The 22,373-nt window shown below is 43.8% G+C and overlaps 2 protein-coding genes across 3 annotated transcripts; one reads left to right on the plus strand and one right to left on the minus strand.

The window, feature by feature from the left end:
- The first annotated feature begins 7,744 nt into the window (after nucleotides 1-7,744).
- Nucleotides 7,745-15,159, plus strand: LOC139387487 (purine nucleoside phosphorylase-like). The gene is made up of 6 exons (XM_071133732.1): nucleotides 7,745-8,007; nucleotides 9,025-9,194; nucleotides 9,289-9,392; nucleotides 12,456-12,631; nucleotides 12,854-13,044; nucleotides 13,298-15,159. Exons 1-6 carry the CDS (start codon nucleotides 7,985-7,987, stop codon nucleotides 13,513-13,515), a joined length of 882 nt encoding a protein of 293 aa, XP_070989833.1. The 5' UTR covers nucleotides 7,745-7,984; the 3' UTR covers nucleotides 13,516-15,159.
- Nucleotides 15,160-17,001: 1,842 nt separating this feature from the next.
- On the minus strand, nucleotides 17,002-22,074 carry LOC139387484 (zinc finger protein 79-like). 2 transcript variants are annotated; one of them, XM_071133729.1, is made up of 5 exons: nucleotides 21,731-21,866; nucleotides 21,244-21,300; nucleotides 20,620-20,708; nucleotides 20,294-20,384; nucleotides 18,204-19,585 (listed from the first exon to the last, which is right to left on the minus strand). In XM_071133729.1, the coding sequence occupies exons 3-5, from the start codon at nucleotides 20,698-20,700 to the stop codon at nucleotides 18,393-18,395; spliced, it is 1,365 nt and encodes a 454-aa protein (XP_070989830.1). In that variant the 5' UTR covers nucleotides 20,701-20,708; nucleotides 21,244-21,300; nucleotides 21,731-21,866; the 3' UTR covers nucleotides 18,204-18,392. The 2 variants fall into 2 exon arrangements, with proteins under 2 accessions (XP_070989828.1, XP_070989830.1); XM_071133727.1 differs by lacking the exon at nucleotides 21,244-21,300 and having other exon boundaries at nucleotides 17,002-19,585; nucleotides 21,731-22,074.
- Nucleotides 22,075-22,373: the final 299 nt, after the last annotated feature.

Genomic DNA, 22,373 nt, shown 5'->3' on the forward strand with positions numbered 1-22,373 from the left:
TTCCTAGTATTTCTAGTCACATACATACATTCACATACACAGTTTACAGCTGGTATAAAAAGTGCAGTGAAATGCTAATGTACTAGCCTTCTGTGAACAAAAGAACTTCCGGCAGAGCTACTTAAGAAGGGAGGTTACTTCTAAACCAGAACTGGTGGAGCACCAGTACATCAATGAGGTTTGGGGCCCGGGAGATCATCCCCCAACCGAGGGGTATCCCGTCTGGCTGTTGCTGGCAAGGTCCTGGCCAAGGTGATGCTACACAGGCTGGTAAACAACATCACAGAGGAACTGCTGCCAGAGTCACAATGCGGCTTCAGAAAGAACAGGAGTACTGCCAACATGATATTCACGACACGGAAACTCCAGGAGAAGAGCCGTGAACAACATCAGGACTTTTTCATAGCCTTTGTCAACCTCTCCAAGGCCTTCGACACTGTGAGCAGGGAACTACTATGGGGCATTCTACTCAACATCCTATGCCTGTTCCATGATGGGATGATGGGTCGGTTGGCCATAGGAGAGCAGGATTCAGTGCCCTTTGGAGTAAGCATCGGTGTGACGCAGGGGTGGCACCTGTACTCTTTAACATCTTCTTCCTATGTGTCACCCAGTTTCTCCACAAGGAGCTTGAGGACAGCAGTGGGGCTACGGTGGACTTCAGGCTGGCTAAGACCAACTGCAAGAGTATGGAGGCCATGGTCACCCAACACCAACTGTGCCGGCTTGGGCATGCCATTAGAATGTCTCAGGAGCGCTTGCCGCGGAAGATCCTGTATGGCCAGCTACATCTTGGCCGGGGGTCGGCAGGGGGGACAAGCTACATCTTGGCCGGGGGTCGGTAGGGGGGACCAGCTACATCTTGGCCGGGGGTCGGTAGGGGGGACCAGCTACATCTTGGCCGGGGGTCGGTAGGGGGGACCAGCTACATCTTGGCCGGGGGTCGGTAGGGGGGACAAGCTACATCTTGGCCGGGGGTCGGTAGGGGGGACCAGCTACATCTTGGCCGGGGGTCGGTAGGGGGGACCAGCTACATCTTGGCCGGGGGTCGGTAGGGGGGACCAGCTACATCTTGGCCGGGGGTCGGTAGGGGGGACCAGCTACATCTTGGCTGGGGGTCGGTAGGGGGGACCAGCTACATCTTGGCCGGGGGTCGGTAGGGGGGACCAGCTACATCTTGGCCGGGGGTCGGTAGGGGGGACCAGCTACATCTTGGCCGGGGGTCGGTAGGGGGGACCAGCTACATCTTGGCCGGGGGTCGGTAGGGGGGCAGATGCCGCGCTACAAGGACCAGCTGAAAACGTCACTGATGAAGTGCAACATCAAACCCACAGACCTGGAGGACGCCACTGCCGACAGTTTTTTTATTTTTTTTTATTTACACACTCCAACATTTACAAACAAAGCATGTGTTTTTAGTGAATCCACCAGATCAGAGGCATGAGCAGGAAAGTTCCTAATGAACACAACCCAAATGTAACGTAATAACTAATTAGCTACAATAACACAATGAGACTAACCAGGGCCCATAGGGATCTGGTCAGAAGCAGTGCACTGTGTAGGGAATAGGGTGCCATTTAATAATATATGCCAAGTAGCAGACACTTTTATCCAAAGCAACTGTATGCATGCATACATTTTACATATGGATGGTGCTGGGAATCAAACATACATACATACATACATACATACATACATAGATACAGTGCTGGGAATCAAACCCACTGCCTTGTTGTTACAAGTGCCATGCTCTACCAACTGAGCTAGAAAGGACGGACACACCACAGAAGTGTCAGTGCAAGTAATGAGCTACAATACAACTCACAGTTCACCATTTGGCCAGTAGAAGGCGCCAGATGCCTACTCCTCCTCTCACGTCAGTTAATGCAAGGATGCAGGCTGATGTAAGAACCAGTTGGGTCGGTACCACTCCTGGACCACCCAAGTCAAGCTATTAGGCAGTTTAGGTCAGTCTTTGTACCTGGCACTCTATTCCTTATATATTGCACTATTTTTGACCAGATCTCTATGGGCCCTGGTCAAAAGTAGTTCAATATAAGAGAAGGCCAAGAGGGTGCCATTTGGCCAGAATTGCCATTTGGCCAGTCTTTCTCTGTGCATAACTTATTTGAACCAGTGACAGATTTGGCTGACAAGCCAATGTAAACACAGCTAAAAGGCAACTGATCTGAATACCAAATAGCAGTTACATAACATTAGGCTATGTAGGCTACATACCAGAACACATTCAGCTCTGTTCTATTCAACCAGGTCAGCTACTGAATGAACACAAACACACTAACACATATCTGATTTTAAATTCATGTGAAACTTTTGGCCCCCAATGAGTTTTGTGTTTAGGATGACATTGTAAGAGGTAAAACGATGTGAAAGAGGTGTGTACTGTACCCAGGTAAATAATTATATGGTATACATTGGAACACAATTTTCTTAAAGGGGCAGCGTTCTATTTTGAGATGTAAGAAAATCTTCTCAAAATCAATTTAGAAACAAAAATGTATATAATTAATACAATACAATTCTAAAGAATGGAGTGAACATCATTTTAATACTTATAATAACCAAATATAGCCTATGAATAGCTGCATATATAGAGAAAACAAGACCGCAATGCATTTAAATACTACACCATGTTCCGGCCAGTAGAAATTCTGTTCGGGCCAGTAGGTTTTGGATCAACTGGCCCGATCGAGCCAAAAAAGTTCACGTTGGACCCTATCAAAGCCTACGAATAGGACCCAGAGTTTTACCTAGCCAGGTCATGAGATTTGTAAAAACTCCAGACCCCAGAAAAGACACACAAATTTTGACACACCACTTTTGAACCTGTGCTGCCACGTCTGTCTGTCTGTCTGTCTGTCTGTCTGTCTGTCTGTCTGTCTGTCTGTCTGTCTGTCTGTTGTCTGTCTCTGTCTGTCTGTCTGTCTGTCTGTCTGTCTGTCTGTCTGTCCGTCCGTCCATCCGTATGTCTGTCTGTTTTTCTGTCTGTCTTTGTGTGGTGAAGGTCAGGTTGGGTCTGTATTATGCATTTGGGAGGTGCATAATAACATACCTTATGTAGCCTAGTTGTAATATGTTTAGTCTATGTTTATTGATACGTTTATTGATTAAAAAGATGGCGTGCAATCTGTTTCCAATCAAATTTTATTGGTCACATACACGTGTTTAGCAGATGTTATTGCAGGTGTAGTGAAATGCTTGTGCTTCTAGTTCCGACAGTCCAGTAATATCTAAAAAGTAATATCTAACAATTTCACAACATATACCCAATAGACACAAATCTAAAGTAAAGGAATAGAATTAATAATATATAAATACATGGACGAGCAATGTCAGAGAGGCATAGACTGAGATCAAGTAGATAGTATAGATGACAGTATATATACAGTTGAAGTTGGAAGTTTACATACACTTAGGTTGGAGTCATTAAAACTCGGTTTTCAACCACTCCACAAATTTCTTGTTAACAAACTATAGTTTTGGCAAGTCGCTTAGGACACCTACTTTGTACATGACACAAGTAATTTTTCCAACAATTGTTTACAGACAGATTATTTCACTTATAAATCATTGTATCACAATTCCAGTGGGTTAGAAGTTTACATACACTAAGTTGACTGTCCCTTTAAACAGCTTGGAATATTCCAGAACATGATGTCATGGCTTTAGAAGCTTCTGATAGGCTAATTGACATCATTTGAGTCAATTGGAGGTGTACCTGTGGATGTATTTCAAGGCCTACCTTCAAACTCAGTGCGTCTTTGCTTGACATCATGGGAAAATCAAAAGAAATCAGCCAAGACCTCAGAAGAAAGATTATAGATCACCACAAGTCTGGTTCATCCTTGGGAATAATTTCCAAATGCCTGAAGGTACCACGTTCATCTGTACAAACAATAGTATGCAAGTATAAATACCATGGGACCACGCAGCCGTCATACCGCGTTCATAGATGCGTTCTGTCTCCTAGAGATGAACGTACTTTGGTGCGAAAAGAGCAAATCAATCCCAGAACAACAGCAAAGGACCTTGTGAAGATGCTGGAGGAAACAGGTACAAAAGTATCTATATCCACAGTAAAACAAGTCCTATATGGACATAACCTGAAAGGCCGCTCAGCAAGGAAGAAGCCACTGCTCCAAAACCGCCATAAAAACGCCAGACTACAGTTTGCTCCTGCACATGGGGACAAAGATCATACTTTTTGGAGAAATGTCCTCTGGTCTGATGATACAAAAATTGAACTGTTTGGCATTAATGACCATCGTTATGTTTGGATGAAAAAGGGGGAGGCTTGCAAGTCGAAGAACACCATCCTAACTGTGAAGCACGGGGGTGGCAGCATCACGTTGTGTGGGTGCTTTGCTGCAGGAGGGACTGGTGCACTTCACAAAATAATAGATGTCATCATGAGGAGGGGAAATTATGTGGATATATTGAAGCAACATCTCAAGACATCAGTCAGGAAGTTAAAGCTTGGTCGCAAATGGGTCTTCCAAATGGACAATGACCCCAAGCATACTTCCAAAGTTGTGTCAAAATGGCTTAAAGACAACAAAGTCAAGGTATTGGAGTGGCCATCACAAAGCCCTGACCTCAATCCTTTAGAAAATGTGTGGGCAGAAGCGAAAAAGCTTGTGCGAATAAATAGGCCTACATACCTGACTCAGTTACACCAGCTCTGTCAGGATGAATGGGCCACAATTCACCCAATTTATTGTTGGAAGCTACCCAAAACATTTGACCCAAGTTAAACAATTTAAAGGCAATGCTACCAAATACTAATTGAGTGTATGTAAACTTCTGACCCACTGGGATTGTGATGAAAGAAATAAAAGCTTAAATAAATCATTCTCTCTACTATTATTCTGACATTTCACATTCTTAAAATAAAGTGGTGATCCTAACTGACCTAAGACAGGGAATTTTTACTGGGATTAAATGTCAGGAATTGTGTAAAACTGAGTTTAAATGTATTTGGCTAAGGCATATGTAAACTTCTGACTTCAATTGTATGTATGAGATGTGTAATGCAATATATGTAAACATTATTAAAGTGACATTAAAGTGGCCAATGATTTCAAGTCTGTGTATGTAGGCTGCAGCCTCTCTGTGCTTGTGATGACTATTAAACAGTCTGATTGCCTTGAGATAGAAGCTGTATTTCAGTCTCTCGGTCCCAGCTTTGATGCACCTGTACTGACTTCGCCTTCTGGATGATAGAGGGGTGAACAGGCAGTGGCTCGGGTGGTTGTTGTCCTTGATGATCTTTTTGGCCTTCCTGTGACATTGGGTTCTGTAGGTGTCCTGGAGGGCAGATAGTTTGCCCCCGGTGATGCGTTGTGCAGACCGCACCACCCTCTGGAGAGCCCTGCGGTTGTGGGCGATGCAGTTGCCGTACCAGGTGGTGATACAGCCTGACAGGATGCTCTAAATTGTGCATCTATAAACGTTTGTGAGGGTTTTAGGTGACAAGACACATTTCTTCAGCCTCCTGAGGTTGAAGAGGCGCTGTTCCGTCTTCTTCACCACACTGTCTGTGAGGGTGGACCATTTCAGTTTGTCGGTGATGTTGTACGCAGAGGAACTTAAAACTTTCCACGTTCTCCACTGGTGTCCCGTCGATGTCGATTGGAGGGTGCTCCCTCTGTTGCTTCCTGAAGTCTACGATCAGTCTTCTTCTTCTGCTTTTATGGAGTGTATATAGTGCAACCAGGTTTTAGGCTATTGCTTCTCATGATGACACAAATGTTTGACAGTAAATAGCCACCCATTGTTTCATAAGACCTGTTTTTCTTCTTCTTCAAATCCTGAGGTGATGCTGCATTCACGTCATGTCAGAAACTTGGACATTCTGAAATGTTTGACTTTCTAATGAAGAAAGACAATACACAACTTGGGAAGTGTCCGAATCAATTTGAATCAGACTTGACACGAACGCAGCGTAACTCTCTCATCCGACATAACTCAAATCTCATGGAAACCATGTGTTTGATGTGTTCGATACCATTCAATTTATTCTGTTCCAGACATTAATATGAGCCCTTCCTCCCCAATTACGGTGCCACCAGCCACCTGGTGCAGTTTGAGGCCATGTGGAGGAGAGTGATAGGGGCGGTGGAGATGGGGGTGTGAGCAGGTGGGTCTGGGCAGGGGTGATGTTGTCAATGTTTGTGTCTGGCTGTATGTTGTTGTTTGTATGTGGATGTTTTGTATTGTAAAAAAAGATATATACACTACCGGTCCAAAGTTTTAGAACACCTACTCATTCAAGGGTTTTTATTTATTTTTTTACTATTTTCTACATTGTAGAATAATAGTAAAGACATCAAAACTATGGAATAACACATATAGAATCATGTAGTAACCAAAAAAGTGTTTAACATATCAAAATATATTTTATATTTGAGATTCTTCAAAGTAGCCACCCTTTGCCTTGATGACAGCTTTACACACTCATGGTATTCTCTCAACCAGCTTCATGTCACCTGGAATGCATTCCAATTAAAATGTGTGCCTTCTTAAAAGTAAATTTGTGGAATTTCTTTCCTTCTTAATGCATTTGAGCCAATCAGTTGTGTTGTGACAAGGTGTGTTGTGTATGTGTGAGGGGGGGGGGGGGGGTACACAGAAAATATGGCAAGAACAGCTCAAATAAGCAAAGAGAAACGACAGTCCATCATTACTTTAAGACATGAAGGTCAGTCAATACATACAATTTCAAGAACTTTGAGTTTCTTCAAGTGCAGTCGCAAAACCCATCAAGTGCTGTGATGAAACTAGCTCTCATGAGGACCACCGCAGGAATGGAAGACACAGAGTTACCAATGCTGTAGAGGACAAGTTCATTCGAGTCACAAGCCTCAGAAATTGCAGCCCAAATAAATACTTCATTTAGTTCAAGTAACAGACACATCTCAACATCAACTGTTCAGAGGAGACTGATGGAATCAAGGCACACTTAACCAGCATGGCTACCACAGTATTCTGCAGCGATACGCCATCCCATCTTGTTTGGGTTAATGTGGGACCATCATTTGTTTTTCAACAGGACAATGACCCAACACACCTCCAGGCTGTATAAGGGCTATTTTACCAAGAAGGAGAGTGATGGAGTGCTGCATCAGATGACCTGGCCTCCACAATCCCCCAACCTCAACCCAATTGAGACGGTTTGGGATGTATCGCAGAGTGAAGTAAAAGCAGCCAACAAGTGCACAGCATATGTGGGAACTCCTTCAAGACTGTTGGAAAAGCATTCCAGGTGAAGCTGGTTGAGAGAATGCCAAGAGTGTGCAAAGCTGTCATCAAGGCAAAGGGTGGCTAATTGAAGAATCTCAAATATAAAATATATTTTGATTTGTTTAACACTTTTTTGGTTACTACATGATTCCATATGTGTTATTTCGTAGTTTTGATTTCTTCACTATTATACTACAATGTAGAAAATAGTACAAATAAATAAAAACCCTTGAATGAGTAGGTGTTCTTAAACTTTTGACTGGTAGTGTATATATCTCATTTTAACTCAGGTTCCGAGTTTCCGAGTTGTATTGAACACGGCATAAACTCCGAGTTTCCCACTTGTAAAGTGATTGAACCAATAGGAAGCTCGAGTTTCCGAGTTGTCGTGAAATCACCAAGAGAACAGCAAATGCGGCATGATCATCCGAACAACGCCCGCGTGACAGTCCAATAGGAGCGCGAGCTGTCACCATACGTCACACAGGGATGTGGCTCGTGTGGAGGGGACGGAGGTTTATATACCCACAAAGTAAACTTCCGAAACTTTTAGAAGCGTCAGTACTGAGTTGAGTTAGCTATGATTTAAATAGGCCTATTTATCTCTTTACAAACGTTTCACACATTTAGTCTCATTGAGTCTATCCAAACTTGTCAGGTCAGTTAGTCGGTCCATAATTTATTTGAAAAGTAATTTTTGGCAATTTGCAGGAGCATCATCATGTATCCAGAATCTACAGTGGGGTAAGTGTTTTCCTACAATATCCACTGTTCATTATATCTGCGGATTCAGATATCAGAAGCATCAGTAATAATAATTGTGAACCTTATATGGTGCTGTATGGAATTGTTTAATGTTATGAGTGAGTGTGGACTAATATAGATTAATGTGCGTAACTTAACGGAAAGCCGTGGTATTTTGAGCTTCTGTAGCCTGCTATACTTTTATCATTATTTTTGGTCCAGTCCTAGGTTCATTTGTCAACACTTTTTCTCAGAAGAGCAGTTTTACCAGGTGACAGGCGCTAAATGAATGGTTAAAAGAACATCTGTCTATAGTGGTATGTGTAGCGTTTTACTGTGTCTTTAATTCTAAAGTCTACAATTATATCATGCCAGAAGGCTAATGCATAATTGGATTAGGCTCCATTGCAGACATTTACTGGGCTGCGGAAATTCCTCAACATGGAAAATGTGGCTGTAACTTCGCGCTTGGTTCGTCACGTAGCCCAGCCCCATGAAAGGAATATGTTACTAGACCTACACATGCCATGGGGTGTGTTAACATCGTGGATGCTGGTAGTACCCTTTTACTGTTAAACCAGAATCAGATGAATAATATTTACAATAGGCGAGAGCGTGCGTGTGTGGGAAGTCCTTGGAAAATGTTCTCAGTTGTAATCTTGTTGTAATGTTATATTACATAATAAAAGGCTGCTTCAGACACAGCTGTGTTTCCCAATTCCCTTCTCGCTCCACCGCTTTAACTCACACTCAGGATGTGACCCAAATGGCACCCTATTCCCTTTATAATGCACTACCTTTGACCAGGACTCATAGGACTCTGGTCAAAAGTAGTGTACTATGTAAGGCATAGGGTGCCATTTGGGCTATGAACACAGGTGGTCATGCCCATCTCACTGTTTTCTTACTATGAGGCTGTTTTCCCACACATTTCCCACCTCTCTCCCTCTGTCAATTACATTTCTATTTTTATTCTCTCTCTCTCTCTCTCTCTCTCTCTCTCTCTCTCTCTCTCAGGTGCAGCTTTGAGGAGTGCAGTGCTACAGCAGAATGGCTCCTGTCCCGGACAGAGATACGCCCCCTGGTGGGGATAGTTTGTGGCTCAGGCTTGGGAGGCTTGGCAGAAATGCTAAAAGACCAGATGGCATTTAAATACAGCGACATTCCTAACTTTCCCCAGAGCACAGGTGTGTAGTTTTGTATGCGTGTCATGTATGCATACTTATCTCTAATCTCTAATACACTGTGTGTACTGATCTAACTGGTTTTTGTGTGTTCCAGTGCATGGTCACGCTGGCAGGTTGGTGTTTGGCATGCTGAAAGGGAAAGCATGTGTTTGTATGCAGGGAAGATTCCATCTCTATGAGGGATACCCCATCCATAAGGTTTGTTGATGTTTATATATACACTGCTCAAAAAAAATAAAGGGAACACTAAAAATAACACATCCTAGACCTGAATGAATGAAATATTCTTATTAAATACTTTTTTCTTTACATAGTTGAATGTGCGGACAATAAAATCACACAAAAATTATCAATGGAAATCAAATTTATCAACCCATGGAGGTCTGGATTTGGAGTCACACTCAAAATTAAAGTGGAAAACCACACTACAGGCTGATCCAACTTTGATGTAATGTCCTTAAAACAAGTCAAAATGAGGCTCAGTAGTGTGTGTGGCCTCCACGTGCCTGTATGACCTCCCTACAACGCCTGGGCATGCTCCTGATGAGGTGGCGGATGGTCTCCTGAGGGATCTCCTCCCAGACCTGGACTAAAGCATCCGTCAACTCCTGGACAGTCTGTGGTGCAACGTGGCATTGGTGGATGGAGCGAGACATGATGTCCCAGATGTGCTCAATTGGATTCAGGTCTGGGGAACGGGCGGGCCAGTCCATAGCATCAATGCCTTCCTCTTGCAGGAACTGCTGACACACTCCAGCCACATGAGGTCTAGCATTGTCTTGCATTAGGAGGAACCCAGGGCCAACCGCACCAGCATATGGTCTCACAAGGGGTCTGAGGATCTCATCTCGGTTCCTAATGGCAGTCAGGCTACCTCTGGCGAGCACATGGAGGGCTGTGCGGCCCCCCAAAGAAATGCCACTCCATACCATGACTGACCCACCACCAAACCGGTCATGCTGGAGGATGTTGCAGGCAGCAGAACGTTCTCCACAGCGTCTCCAGACTGTCACATCTGTCACATGTGCTCAGTGTGAACCTGCTTTCATCTGTGAAGAGCACAGGGCGCCAGTGGCGAATTTGCCAATCTTGGTGTTCTCTGGCAAATGCCAAACGTCCTGCACGGTGTTGGGCTGTAAGCACAACCCCCACCTGTGGATGTCGGGCCCTCATACCACCCTCATGGAGTCTGTTTCTGACCGTTTGAGCAGACACATGCACATTTGTGGCCTGCTGGAGGTCATTTTGCAGGGCTCTGGCAGTGCTCCTCCTGCTCCTCCTTGCACAAAGGCGGAGGTAGCGGTCCTGCTGCTGGGTTGTTGCCCTCCTAAGGCCTCCTCCACATCTCCTGATGTACTGGCCTGTCTCCTGGTAGCGCCTCCATGCTCTGGACACTACGCTGACAGACACAGCAAACCTTCTTGCCACAGCTCGCATTGATGTGCCATCCTGGATGAGCTGCACTACCTGAGCCACTTGTGTGGGTTGTAGACTCCGTCTCATGCTACCACTAGAGTGAAAGCACCGCCAGCATTCAAAAGTGACCAAAACATCAGCCAGGAAGCATAGGAACTGAGAAGTGGTCTGTGGTTATCACCTGCAGAACCACTCCTTTATTGGGGGTGCTAATTGCCTATATTTTCCACCTGTTGTCTATTCCATTTGCACAACAGCATGTGAAATTTATTGTCAATCAGTTTTGCTTCCTAAGTGGACAGTTTGATTTCACAGAAGTATGATTGACTTGGAGTTACATTGTGTTGTTTAAGTGTTCCCTTAATTTTTTTGAGCACTGTATATATGTGTATGGCCTAGTTACAGTTGTGACTTAAATCGGCTTGAAAATAATGTGCAAATATTGTACAATCCAGGTGTGCAAAGCTCTTAGAGATTTACCCAGAAAGACTCACTGCTGTAATCAAATCAAATCACATTTTATTTGTCACATGCACCGAATACAATATTTTACCTTACAGTAAAATGCTTACTTACAAGCCCTTAACCAACATAGCAGTTTTAATAAATAAGTGTTAAAGTATTTACTAAAATAAACTGTAGCAAAAATAATAAATAATAAATATATTTTAAAAAATGAAAAATAACAATTAAGGAGCAACAATAAACAGTACAGGGGGTACTGGTACAGAGTCAATGTGGAGGCTATATACAGGGGGTACTGGTACAATGTGGAGGCTATATACAGGGGGTACTGGTACAGAGTCAATGTGGAGGCTATATACAGGGGGTACTGGTACAGAGTCAATGTGCGTGGGCACAGGTTAGTCGAGGTAATTGAGGTAATATGTACATGTACGTAGAGATAAAGTGACTATGCATAGATAATAAACAGAGAGTCGTAGCAGCGTAAAAATGGGGGGTGGGGTCAATGAAATTGTCCAGGTAGCATTTTAATAAGCTGTTCAGGAGTCTTCTGGCTAGGAGTTAGAAGCTGTTAAGAAGCCTTTCGGACCTAGACTTGGCGCCCGGTACCGCTTGAAGCTCTCAACCTGCCCCACTACAGTCCCGTCGATGAGAAAGGGGGCGCGCTCGGTCCTCCTTTTCCTGTAGTCCATAATCATCTCCCATGTCTTGATCACGTTGAGGGAGAGGTTGTTGTCCTGGCACCACACTGCCAGGTCTCTGACCTCCTCCCTATAGGATGTCTCATTGTGGTCGTTGATCAGGCCTACCACTGTTGTGTCGTCGGCAAACTTAATGATGGTGTTGGGAGTCGTGCTTGGCCACTGCCAAAGTATTCACTGCCAAAGGTGTGAATACTTATGTAAATAAGATATTTCTGTATTTCATTTACCAAATTTGCAGAAAAAAAGCTAAATATGTCTTCACTTTGTCATTATGGGGTATTGTGTGTAGATGGGTGGGACATATTTTTTCACCCATTTTGATTCAGGCTGTATCACAACAAAATGTTGAATAAGTCCAAGGGGTATGAATACTTTCTGAAGGCCCTGTATGTATCACTGCCTGTTTTCTGAGTGGTTTTGTGTGTTATTTAAGCCCTAGTATTGGATTCCTCTCATTCTTTTTGAGCACCTCTCTTACTTTCTTGTTTGCTGAAGTGCAGAGGCCTACCTGAACTGTATTTTTCACATCGTATTTCACAGTATAGCTGGTTGTGCATTTGAATGTTATTAGGATCCCCCATTAGTTGATGCCACGGCGTCAGCTAATCTTCATGTGTAAAAAAAAAACTTACAAAAATGAATAAACAATTACAATTTAAATTGCCAAATGTTGCAGGTCACAATGCCCATGCGGATTTTCAAGCTGCTGGGTGTGGAAACTGTCATCCTGACCAATGCAGCTGGAGGCCTCAATCAGGACTACAAGGTTGGGGACATCATGATCATCAAAGACCACATCAACATGCCTGGGTTCGCTGGGAACAACCCACTGGCAGGACCCAATGATGAGAGGTGTGTGGTTATGTATATAGGGAACGGTTAAGGACGTACAATAGAGTGATTACGGAATGCAAATTAAAAAGGGTGCCAGTGCCCAAAAATGCCTGTTTTACTTTAATTAAGCAAATGTAATTACTAGGTAATGTTTTTGGGGCGAGTACCCCTTTTTCCACGACTGGTTTATCAGGGACTGAAAACGGGTTTGGTTAAGTTACCACCTTCTCCTCCTCCTAGGTTCGGGGTTCGGTTCCCCTCCATGTCTGATGCGTACGACAGGGAACTTCTGCAGCTGGCACAAGGTGTGGGGGCGGAGCTTGGCTTTGCAGACTTCCTGAGAGAGGGAGTTTACTGCGTCCTGGGCGGGCCCTCGTTCGAAACCATCGCTGAGTGTCGTATGATGAACAGACTGGGGGCTGACGCTGTGGGTGAGTCCTGGAGCAGCTACCCCAAATTATCACAACACCTCAGCACTACTACAATCATCTTCTACTCTAGCAACAATTTAAACTTCTAAACTTCGTCCACTGCCATAACAATACTTTTGCAAGCACTCCGTTGTTCTTGTAGTTTGCTCTTGCAGCATTTCATGCAGAATTATGAAGAATGCAACTCTGCAACTTTTGAATTACATTGTCAGTTAGTGCATTGCTTTTGTCCTCCTCGTTCTCGTTGTTCTAGGCATGAGTACGGTGCACGAGGTGATTGTAGCGCGTCACTGTGGGATGCGTGTGTTCGCCCTGTCCCTGATCACCAACCAGGCTGTGATGGACTACGACAGCCAGGAGAAGGCTAACCACGAGGAGGTCCTGGAGACAGGCCAGCTGAGGGCAAAGCAGCTAGAGCGACTGGTGTCCAACATGGTGACCCATATAGAGCACAACAATAACGACGCCTGATAACTGACTGAATCTGGTTACACCGTGTGTGTATGGGGGGAGGGGGGCATTCCGTAATCACCCTATTGTACGTCCCCTAGATATCTGGCCACGCTGTTCTTTTTCTGTACTTTAACATTCTTCAAGGTAGCTGTTTGTTGACAACATGAATCATTGTTTGTGTGTTATGGAAACATGACAATTCGGAGTAAAGTACTATTATTTATGAGCCCTGCACTAAACGTTTATAAATATAGAGCTGTATTGAGGTGAATTGACCCGGTGCACTGACAATTTAATGTGTTAACTTTATATTTATTTTTGTTCAGTTCAGAAATACTTGCACGTTGTACATTGTCTAACAAGTGTGACTAATATGTAGATTTTAAAATTAGATGATATAGGTGAAGTAAATTACCAAAACGTAAGGGTGTTCCCATAATATAGTGGGCTCTAAAGTGCGACCAATTTGGTCGCAAATGCAACAAAATATTTTGCTGTGCGAACTGCAGTTTTAATTTTGGAGCACAGAGAGAATGGTAAAGGGATAGCTTCTTCGGGAGATCCGTGATTCTAGTAAAGATGGTTCAGTATGAAGATGATTAGAAACTGCTTCTCCAATAGAAATCCCAGATCATGCATGCATGCGATGTCCTGGCAAAGTTAGCTAGCTAAACTCATGTGCGGAAACACATCATTGGGTCGAACTGTCGTGTTGCACTGAACTGCGCATTTGCATTCCGTCAAATCAAAGGCACTCCTTCGATATAAATGAAAACGTGTAAGTTTGTCACTTTCACAAGGTTATGACATGTTCAGCTACTTAAAACATTGGCTCGAATCTAGATTGAAAATCGAGAAAATTAACGACCAAGGAAGATTTTTCCACTCATTGGTTTCCCAAACCCAATCTGGTCTGTCGAGTCGGCTTTGCGCCACGTTCCTGGAACTATCACAATGTTGTGCCTCTCTTGAGTAAAAAAAAAAAAAAGCCACTTCCGGTAATGGCCGTACCCCTTTCTAGTCAAAACCATGAATGTCAGATCTTTTGCCTGTAGACATCACAAACTTGACGCTCTTAAAGAGACACTGTACCATTTTCAATGTAATGCATCTCAATAAGAAAATAGTGCTTGTGCATTATGTAGAAACCTCATATTCCCCACATGACCAGTATTTGTATCAACATTTTAGCTTTTTATAATAAACCAATGTATTTACAGCATAACATATTCGTTTCTAGGGCACAACATGTGCTTCAGAAATATAATTAATTTAGGCTATATATGCTCTATTAAAAAACGTTGCACTTCTGATTTTTTACAGTTGGGAGCACCAGTGCTACCCATGACATGTTTGAATTTAGACTGACTGTAACGTGCTGTAAAGTAGCAGTGTGTTGGTCTATTAACAATTATGTTCTCTGTATATTTTTAATACTTATTTATAGAAGCACTTTTTTAATCGTGTAATGGATGCTTTTTAGTCAACGTCTTAAAAGGGGTTAAACTAGATTATTTTTCCTTCCAAACGGTGGGTAGTTTTAGCTTTGCCTTTATAAGAATGCTCATGAATGTGTATATCGATGGGGATTGAAAGGTGAATATAGGGTATTTTGTTGGGTCTACACAAGTCTTACTTTCACAATAAACGGAGTCAACTTGATAGACTGTGGTGTTCAAGCGCCACTTTGTTTTCTATGTCTCTGTAAGAATTACTGTGTTGTCTCACCACAACTGTCAATCCAGGAAGCTCTTTACCACTTTCTCACCCAACATGTTTTAATGCCATGTTGCACCTCCAGCCAGCAATTTCCATGACGTCAGCGCAATGTTTTCTTATAAATACCCATACAAGGTCATGAGTAGGTTCTGTTTTACAAGCTGTCCTCCCCATCCCTTTAAGAGCATGGGGTTGTGTCCCAAATGGCACCCTATTCCCTATATAGTGCACTGCTTTTAACGTGTTCACTGTATAGGGAATAGGGTGTCATTTGGGATGTGACCCAGATCCTCCTATCATAATTAACCCTTTTTGTCTTATGCCTAATGTGTAAAGTATGACTGCGCCTGAGAACTGTGCTGTCAAGGCCTAAATCAAGTTCAACCAAACCTAGTTGCTTTTTAAAACTAGCATCACCTTAATTGTAGAATAACACAAAGGTCGCATTTCCCTGCTCAGACATTGCACGCCAGACGGTGCAGTCAGGCACCAGATTGTTATAACACGATGTAGTTATCTGATACGTAAAATACCTGTTGTAAGATCTGGCATGAGTCAGCAACGTCAGAGCAGGGGAACACAGACTAAATCTGGGGGGTAATGCCCAGAATAGAGGTATCAACTATGACACTTTTAGATCAATTACTGACCCCAATAGTCAGGAAACATCCATTTCCTCTTTCTTGTCAACGCAAGTGACAAACGTTTCTGCAACCTTCACAAATAGTCAGAATCAACTACAGGATTTGGTATTTTACCAGGCTTGGAGCTGCTGGTCCTTTACCAGGCTTGGAGCTGCTGGTCCTTTACCAGGCTTGGAGCTGCTGGTCCTTTACCAGGCTTGGAGCTGCTGGTCCTTTACCAGGCTTGGAGCTGCTGGTCCTTTACCAGGCTTGGAGCTGCTGGTCCTTTACCAGGCTTGGAGCTGCTGGTCCTTTACCAGGCTTGGAGCTGCTGGTCCTTTACCAGGCTTGGAGCTGCTGGCCCTTTACCAGGCTTGGAGCTGCTGGCCCTTTACCAGGCTTGGAGCTGCTGGTCTTTTACCAGGCTTGGAGCTGCTGGTCTTTTACCAGGCTTGGAGCTGCTGGTCTTTTACCAGGCTTGGAGCTGCTGGCCCTTTACCAGGCTTGGAGCTGCTGGCCCTTTACCAGGCTTGGAGCTGCTGGCCCTTTACCAGGCTTGGAGCTGATGGCCCTTTACCAGGCTTGGAGCTGATGGTCCTTTACCAGGCTTGGAGCTGATGGTCCTTTACCAGGCTTGGAGCTGATGGTCCTTTATCAGGCTTGGAGCTGCTGGTCCTTTACCAGGCTTGGAGCTGCTGGTCCTTTCCCAGGCTTGGAGCTGCTGGTCCTTTACCAGGCTTGGAGCTGCTGGTCCTTTACCAGGCTTGGAGCTGCTGGTCCTTTACCAGGCTTGGAGCTGCTGGTCCTTTACCAGGCTTGGAGCTGCTGGTCCTTTCCCAGGCTTGGAGCTGCTGGTCCTTTACCAGGCTTGGAGCTGCTGGTCCTTTCCCAGGCTTGGAGCTGCTGGTCCTTTCCCAGGCTTGGAGCTGCTGGTCCTTTCCCAGGCTAGAAACTGTAGTTGAAGCACTCTGGGGTAAAGTTTCCCCTAGGTACAGCTCAAAGATCAGCTTCCCCTTCCCCAATCCTAACCTTAACCATTGGTGGGGGAAATGCTAAACTGGATCAGCATCGAGGCATCTTCACCTTACTCCGGTGGGAGCAGGCACAGTAATCAGAAAGTGACGTCAGTGTTTGTAAATGGTTAGTAATACTCAGGCCATTGTTTGCTCTGTAAAGGGCATTTATACGGTATCTGCTGTCTACTAAAGGTTACCCCCCAGAAACATGAAACTATGCACACACACATAGCCACATCAACATTGAGCCATGTCGTAGCCTGGGTACCAGTCTGTTTGGCCAACATTCCACTCCTTATACTCCATGGCATATGACAAGGAGTGGAACGTTAGCTAAACAGACTGGTACCCAGGCTAGCCATGAAGTTAACTGTTGCTAAGTTACTCTGCCATGTTTAAAACAACAGCTTCAGATCATACTGTAACTTTTCAAATATATACAGAACAAAAAATAAAAGCTGTTGCCAGAGAACTGAATGTTAATTTCTCTATCACAAGCCACCTCCAAAGTCATTTTACAGAATTTGGCAGTACATCCAACTGGCCTCCCAACCAGACAACGTGTAACCACGTCAGCCCAGGACCTCCGCATCTTCACTTGCGGGATCGTCTGGGGAGTATTTCTGTCTATAATAAAGCCAGTTTCTGGGGAAAAACTCATTCTGATTGGGTGGGCCTATGTCTTCTCAGGCCCACCCATGACTGCGCCCCTTCCAAGTGATGTGAAATCCATAGATTAGAGCCCCAATTAATTTATTTAGACTGATTTTCTTCTATGAACTATAACTCAGTAAAATCTTTGAAATTGTTGCATTTATATTTTTGTTCAGTATATATCCGCAAAGCCCTTACTTATTGGAAAAGCATCATAACACCAATATTTCTGTAATAGGACAACCTCTCCACAGAGTTTTCTATATTCTCTTTGACTCCGCTCTGCTGAAATGAGTGATTCGCCATTACAGTAAAGGAGAACTTCAAATGGGGGTTAGTTCCTGTAGCAAAACTGCACTAGGGTGACTATTAGTTTGCTCTGTTCTGAAAGTTGAGTACCACTGCCCTCTGGTGTGTAGAGATTTACACAATTTACAATTACACAATCCAATACAGCAGTCAAGACTCTACAAAGGTTTCCCTGATTATTAATTGGTTCCACAGCATACTGTGTGCGTCTATGTGACGTGGCCGAAAGTAGAGCACTATATAGAGAAGATGGTGCTATTTGGGACACAGTCATTGTTATATGACATGAATAGGTAATAAAACATTTTGCCAGAATACTTGATTATGGAGAGTACCGATTTTCATAGTTTATTAAAAAGGCCTGATGCAAAACTATTCCATGTGCATTTTATTTCATGAAATGTTTCTGTAGTGTTGAAAATAGCATAAAACATCAAAGTTCTATTTTTTCTTGAACTATTTTCATTTCTAAAGTAAAACAAATAACTTTCTTAAATTCAGCTTTTAAGGACCATATTTACGGACTTCCTGGATAGGGGTTTAATAATAATAATAATAATAATAAATGACCCACTCAGCTATACCCAGCATGAATAATCCTGTGCCTCTTCAGATGGTGCAGAAGAGTGAAAGTCTTGCCACACTGAGAGCAACCATATGGTCTCTCTCCACTGTGGACACTCTGGTGCGTCTTGAGACTGCTCTGCTGGGTAAACCTCTTCCCACACGTGGCACAGCTATAGGGTCTCTCTCCCGTGTGAATGCGGTGGTGTATAGTCAGGTGCGAGGAGCAGTGAAAACTCTTCCCGCAGACGGTGCACCGAAACGGTCTCTCTCCCGTGTGACTTCGCTGATGTATCTTGAGATAGGACAGGCGACTAAAACTCTTGCCACACTGCGAGCAACTGAAAACCTTCTCTGTTATGGCTGTACCCCAGTGATTTTTCGTATTATAATGAGGCATAGAGAAGCTTCTGAGGCCACCTGGTGTAAAAGTGTTATTGTTCAATCGAATCCCTAAATGGGAGGCAGTTGGTCTGTCAGTGTCACTCAGTCCAAAGCTTCGCTCTGCTGTGTGTCCAGTGTCTTGAGGCCTGGACGGTGGGATGTGATTATTCCTCTGGGAGAACACCTGATCTCTCTGCCTGGTCTGCTGCTGTGAATGGTTGATCTGCGGTCGGCACTGAAAAGAACTAGACACAGACTGAGATGCACTTACTTTCTCTTTCTGAAAGACTTTGTTGTACATTGATCCATTGCACGGTCTATGTAAAGGTGAGATGGCTGATTTACTAGGGCCTTCCACTGGGCTAGAGAGGGGCTGTGGCTGAGGCTGAGCCTCGGAGCGATCTGGAAAACTCTCTGAATACTGGTCGGCTACATAAGAGAAATCAGGAAAGTCAGTCTCTATGACTATGTCATCATTCCCTTGAACTATAGACGACCACAGTTGACTGTCTCTTTCATCCATTACAAATTCAGAGCTCACGGGGTTCTGCTGCTTTACTGTGCTCCTCTGACATCCAGCCTGACTGAATCCAGAATGTTCTTCCTCCTTCTCAGTCTTTATTACAAACTCTAGAACACTGGTCTCCTCCTCGCCACAGTGCCCAGACTGAGACTGGCACAGCTCACTAAGCTTCTCTTGGCCTTCTGCCAGCTGCTCTTCCAGGAGAATTAGTGGGTCCTGATTCTCCTCTTCTTCCAAGTCCTGATGATTCCCAATGGGAAGATTCTGAATGGCATTATTGACGTATGCAGTGTTTCCTAGATAGAAGGTGCAAAGACAATCGTTATAATTGCAAAGCAAAATAAATGATATATTTGTAGTTACTTACATTATGTCAAGAATTGCATGCCCTTCTTATATGTCCCAAAAATATATAATTGCAAAGCAAATGTTATCAAATGAAGGTTCAACACCATGGCCAGTAGAACACTGTTTGGAAACAAAGTAGCCCAAACCCACCCTATTCCCTACATAGTGCACTCCATTTAACCCAAGCTTTACGAGCCCCTGTTAAAAAGTAGTGCACTATATAGGGAATAGGGTACCATTTGGGACAGAGCCAGTGTTTTGAAAGGAAGTAGGCCTGTCCAATGAATGCAGTTGCCCTGTCCAATGAACCCAATGAATGCAGTTACCCTGTCCAATGGCCCATTGAATGCAGTTGCCCTGTCCAATGGCCCATTGAATGCAGTTTCCCTGTCCAATGGCCCATTGAATGCAGTTGCCCTGTCCAATGGCCCATTGAATGCAGTTGCCCTGTCCAATGGCCCATTGAATGCAGTTGCCCTGTCCAATGGCCCATTGAATGCAGTTGCCCTGTCCAATGGCCCATTGAATGCAGTTGCCCTGTCCAATGGCCCATTGAATGCAGTTGCCCTGTCCAATGGCCCATTGAATGCAGTTGCCCTGTCCAATGACCCATTGAATGCTGTTGCCCTGTCCAATGGCCCAATGAATTCAGTTACCCTGTCCACTTGGTCCTCTGTGTTGCTCCCTGCTCCATGATCCATCATCCTGTCTCTCTACCTTAATGAAAGGGGTTTCTATCTCTGCAAACTAGAAGAATGAAACTATTAGACAGTATGCATTGTCAATTTGTCAAGTTTCAAGTCTGTAAGATTTAATTGGGTTATGGGTTTTCTAGAGATGTGTCCCTTTCGGCTCCTAGTTGAGCAAAGGGCCTCAACAGGCATGCACCGTCAAGGCCCTTCAGTCTACTCGGAGCCGAAAGGAATACGATACTACCAATCTCTGATTCAACTACACAAGAATCAGTCTATGGAGCACAGACCTTAATTTCTCCCAAAGCTGACCCAAACGCATCCTCATCTCCTCGCTGACTGGGTCTCCAGTCTGAAGCACAGCTGTCCATGTATTTCTCTGAAACAGCAAATGATTACAGACATAAAGGAGACTCCCAGGACTCTCCAGTAGTATTTTTTTGACAGGTAGGCAACCATAAGATTCCGATCTTATTTATGGTCACTGTAAGTACCTTCCCAGTATGGTCTGGAGCCCGGCGAGATATGGTTCGGAAAACGTTGTGTGTGTATGTGTGTGTAACCTTTATTTAATTAGGTAAGTCAGATAAATTAAGAACAAATTGTGCGCCGCCCTATGGGACTCCCAATCACGGCCGGTTGTGATACAGCCTGGATTCGAACTAGGGTGTCTGTAGTGACGCCTCAAGCACTGAGCTGCAGTGCCTTAGACTGCTGCACCACTCGGGAGCCGAGTTTTCTAATCAACGTTCCTCAATCCAGGGATAGAAGATGGCGCTGCACTACTAATTGTCCAAAATGATACAACGAGAAGACTGAAATACTGATCGCTTTTACTTAAACTGCCCTTTTTTGTCCTCATGCTAGACTAAAGCAACCCATTGGATTCCACAACACTTCAGGTAGTTACTCACCTCAACGCTAGGCGTCGTATTTTCACGGAATCCATGGGCTGCTATAGCCTAGGTAGACTAACATTGGGACGACAAAAGGCAGTTTAATAAATAAATAACACTATTTCAATATTTTCGACGTAACATTTTGATAATTGGAAAATTAGGATTGCAGCGTCATCTTCCATCCCTGGATTGAGGTACGTTTCCAGAGCCATATCTAGCGTCTGCTCTGTGGTGTCCTTAGCTAGCAACGGTAGCCTGACAACTACATTTCAAAACAAACCAATTAAAAAATCGGCCCAATAACAATCTATATTTCTCTAATGTTTTGCCTTGAATAAACACAACCACATAAATACTTAGCTAGGTATTAGAATAGCCTTATCTACAAATAACAATAGAGGCCTAGCCTGTACGACTGAGCGCGTTGGAGCTAACGTTAACTAGGGAACATAACAGTAACGTTAAAACTTCTGCGTACCACAACATTTGGTACATTACTCACCGGTTTGTCGTGAAATCCGCGCAATCTTCAGTTCATTATCCACCATGAGCAGTTTTCTCCGCAAAATTTCATTTTCATTATGCTTCCGAGATATTTCGAAATGTAATACAGCACAGTTGTCATCGATAAGTTTGGCGATTTCTGCCACCGCTGATTTGGCTAAAACCTCCATGATCGAGGTTAGTTGTGTCTGAATGGCGATACAGTTAGACATTTTGAGTGTCGTTTAAAAAACGAGTTAATGTAAATGTTATTCTAAAAGCTAGCTAGCTACATCAGCCAATTTAAATGTATGCAAAAAATAAACCTAGCTAACGTTAGCTAGCTACTTCCGAGTCAAAATCTTCTTCTATCATATAATGGCTGTCAGCAAACAAATGTTAAAGGTGCATGCCACCACCTACTGTGCTGGAGTGTGTGGACAATCATGGTTTACAACATTAGTTCCACATTTCTAAATCCTCCAACATAACTCAGCACTTCTGAGAGAGAGAGAGAGATTCTAATAGACCATGCCACAAATCTCTTCCAAACCCCCCCAACCCTATCCAACCTCAATGACCTTACACTTCAATCTTTCCCTCTCTTCAACATACTTACAACAATATAACAACACATGCTCCATCGTTTCATCAACCATACT

The sequence above is a fragment of the Oncorhynchus clarkii genome, chromosome 28 (assembly GCF_045791955.1).
Source record: "Oncorhynchus clarkii lewisi isolate Uvic-CL-2024 chromosome 28, UVic_Ocla_1.0, whole genome shotgun sequence".
Taxonomy (NCBI): domain Eukaryota; kingdom Metazoa; phylum Chordata; class Actinopteri; order Salmoniformes; family Salmonidae; genus Oncorhynchus; species Oncorhynchus clarkii.

What these genes read in the sequence shown, in the direction of transcription:
- LOC139387484 (XM_071133727.1), bottom strand. Translation starts at nt 21,944, where the DNA reads ATGTCTAACTGTATCGCCATTCAGACACAACTAACCTCGATCATGGAG. An exon ending in GCGGATTTCACGACAAACCG is followed by an intron (nt 20,709 to 21,730) that starts GTGAGTAATGTA and finishes TTGCTGTTTCAG; the next exon opens with AGAAATACATGGACAGCTGT. An exon ending in CAGAGGACCAAGTGGACAGG is followed by an intron (nt 19,586 to 20,293) that starts GTAACTGAATTC and finishes CCTTCTATCTAG; the next exon opens with GAAACACTGCATACGTCAAT.
- LOC139387487 (XM_071133732.1), top strand. Translation starts at nt 7,985, where the DNA reads ATGTATCCAGAATCTACAGTGGG. An exon ending in TAACTTTCCCCAGAGCACAG is followed by an intron (nt 9,195 to 9,288) that starts GTGTGTAGTTTT and finishes TGTGTGTTCCAG; the next exon opens with TGCATGGTCACGCTGGCAGG. An exon ending in ACTGGGGGCTGACGCTGTGG is followed by an intron (nt 13,045 to 13,297) that starts GTGAGTCCTGGA and finishes TCGTTGTTCTAG; the next exon opens with GCATGAGTACGGTGCACGAG.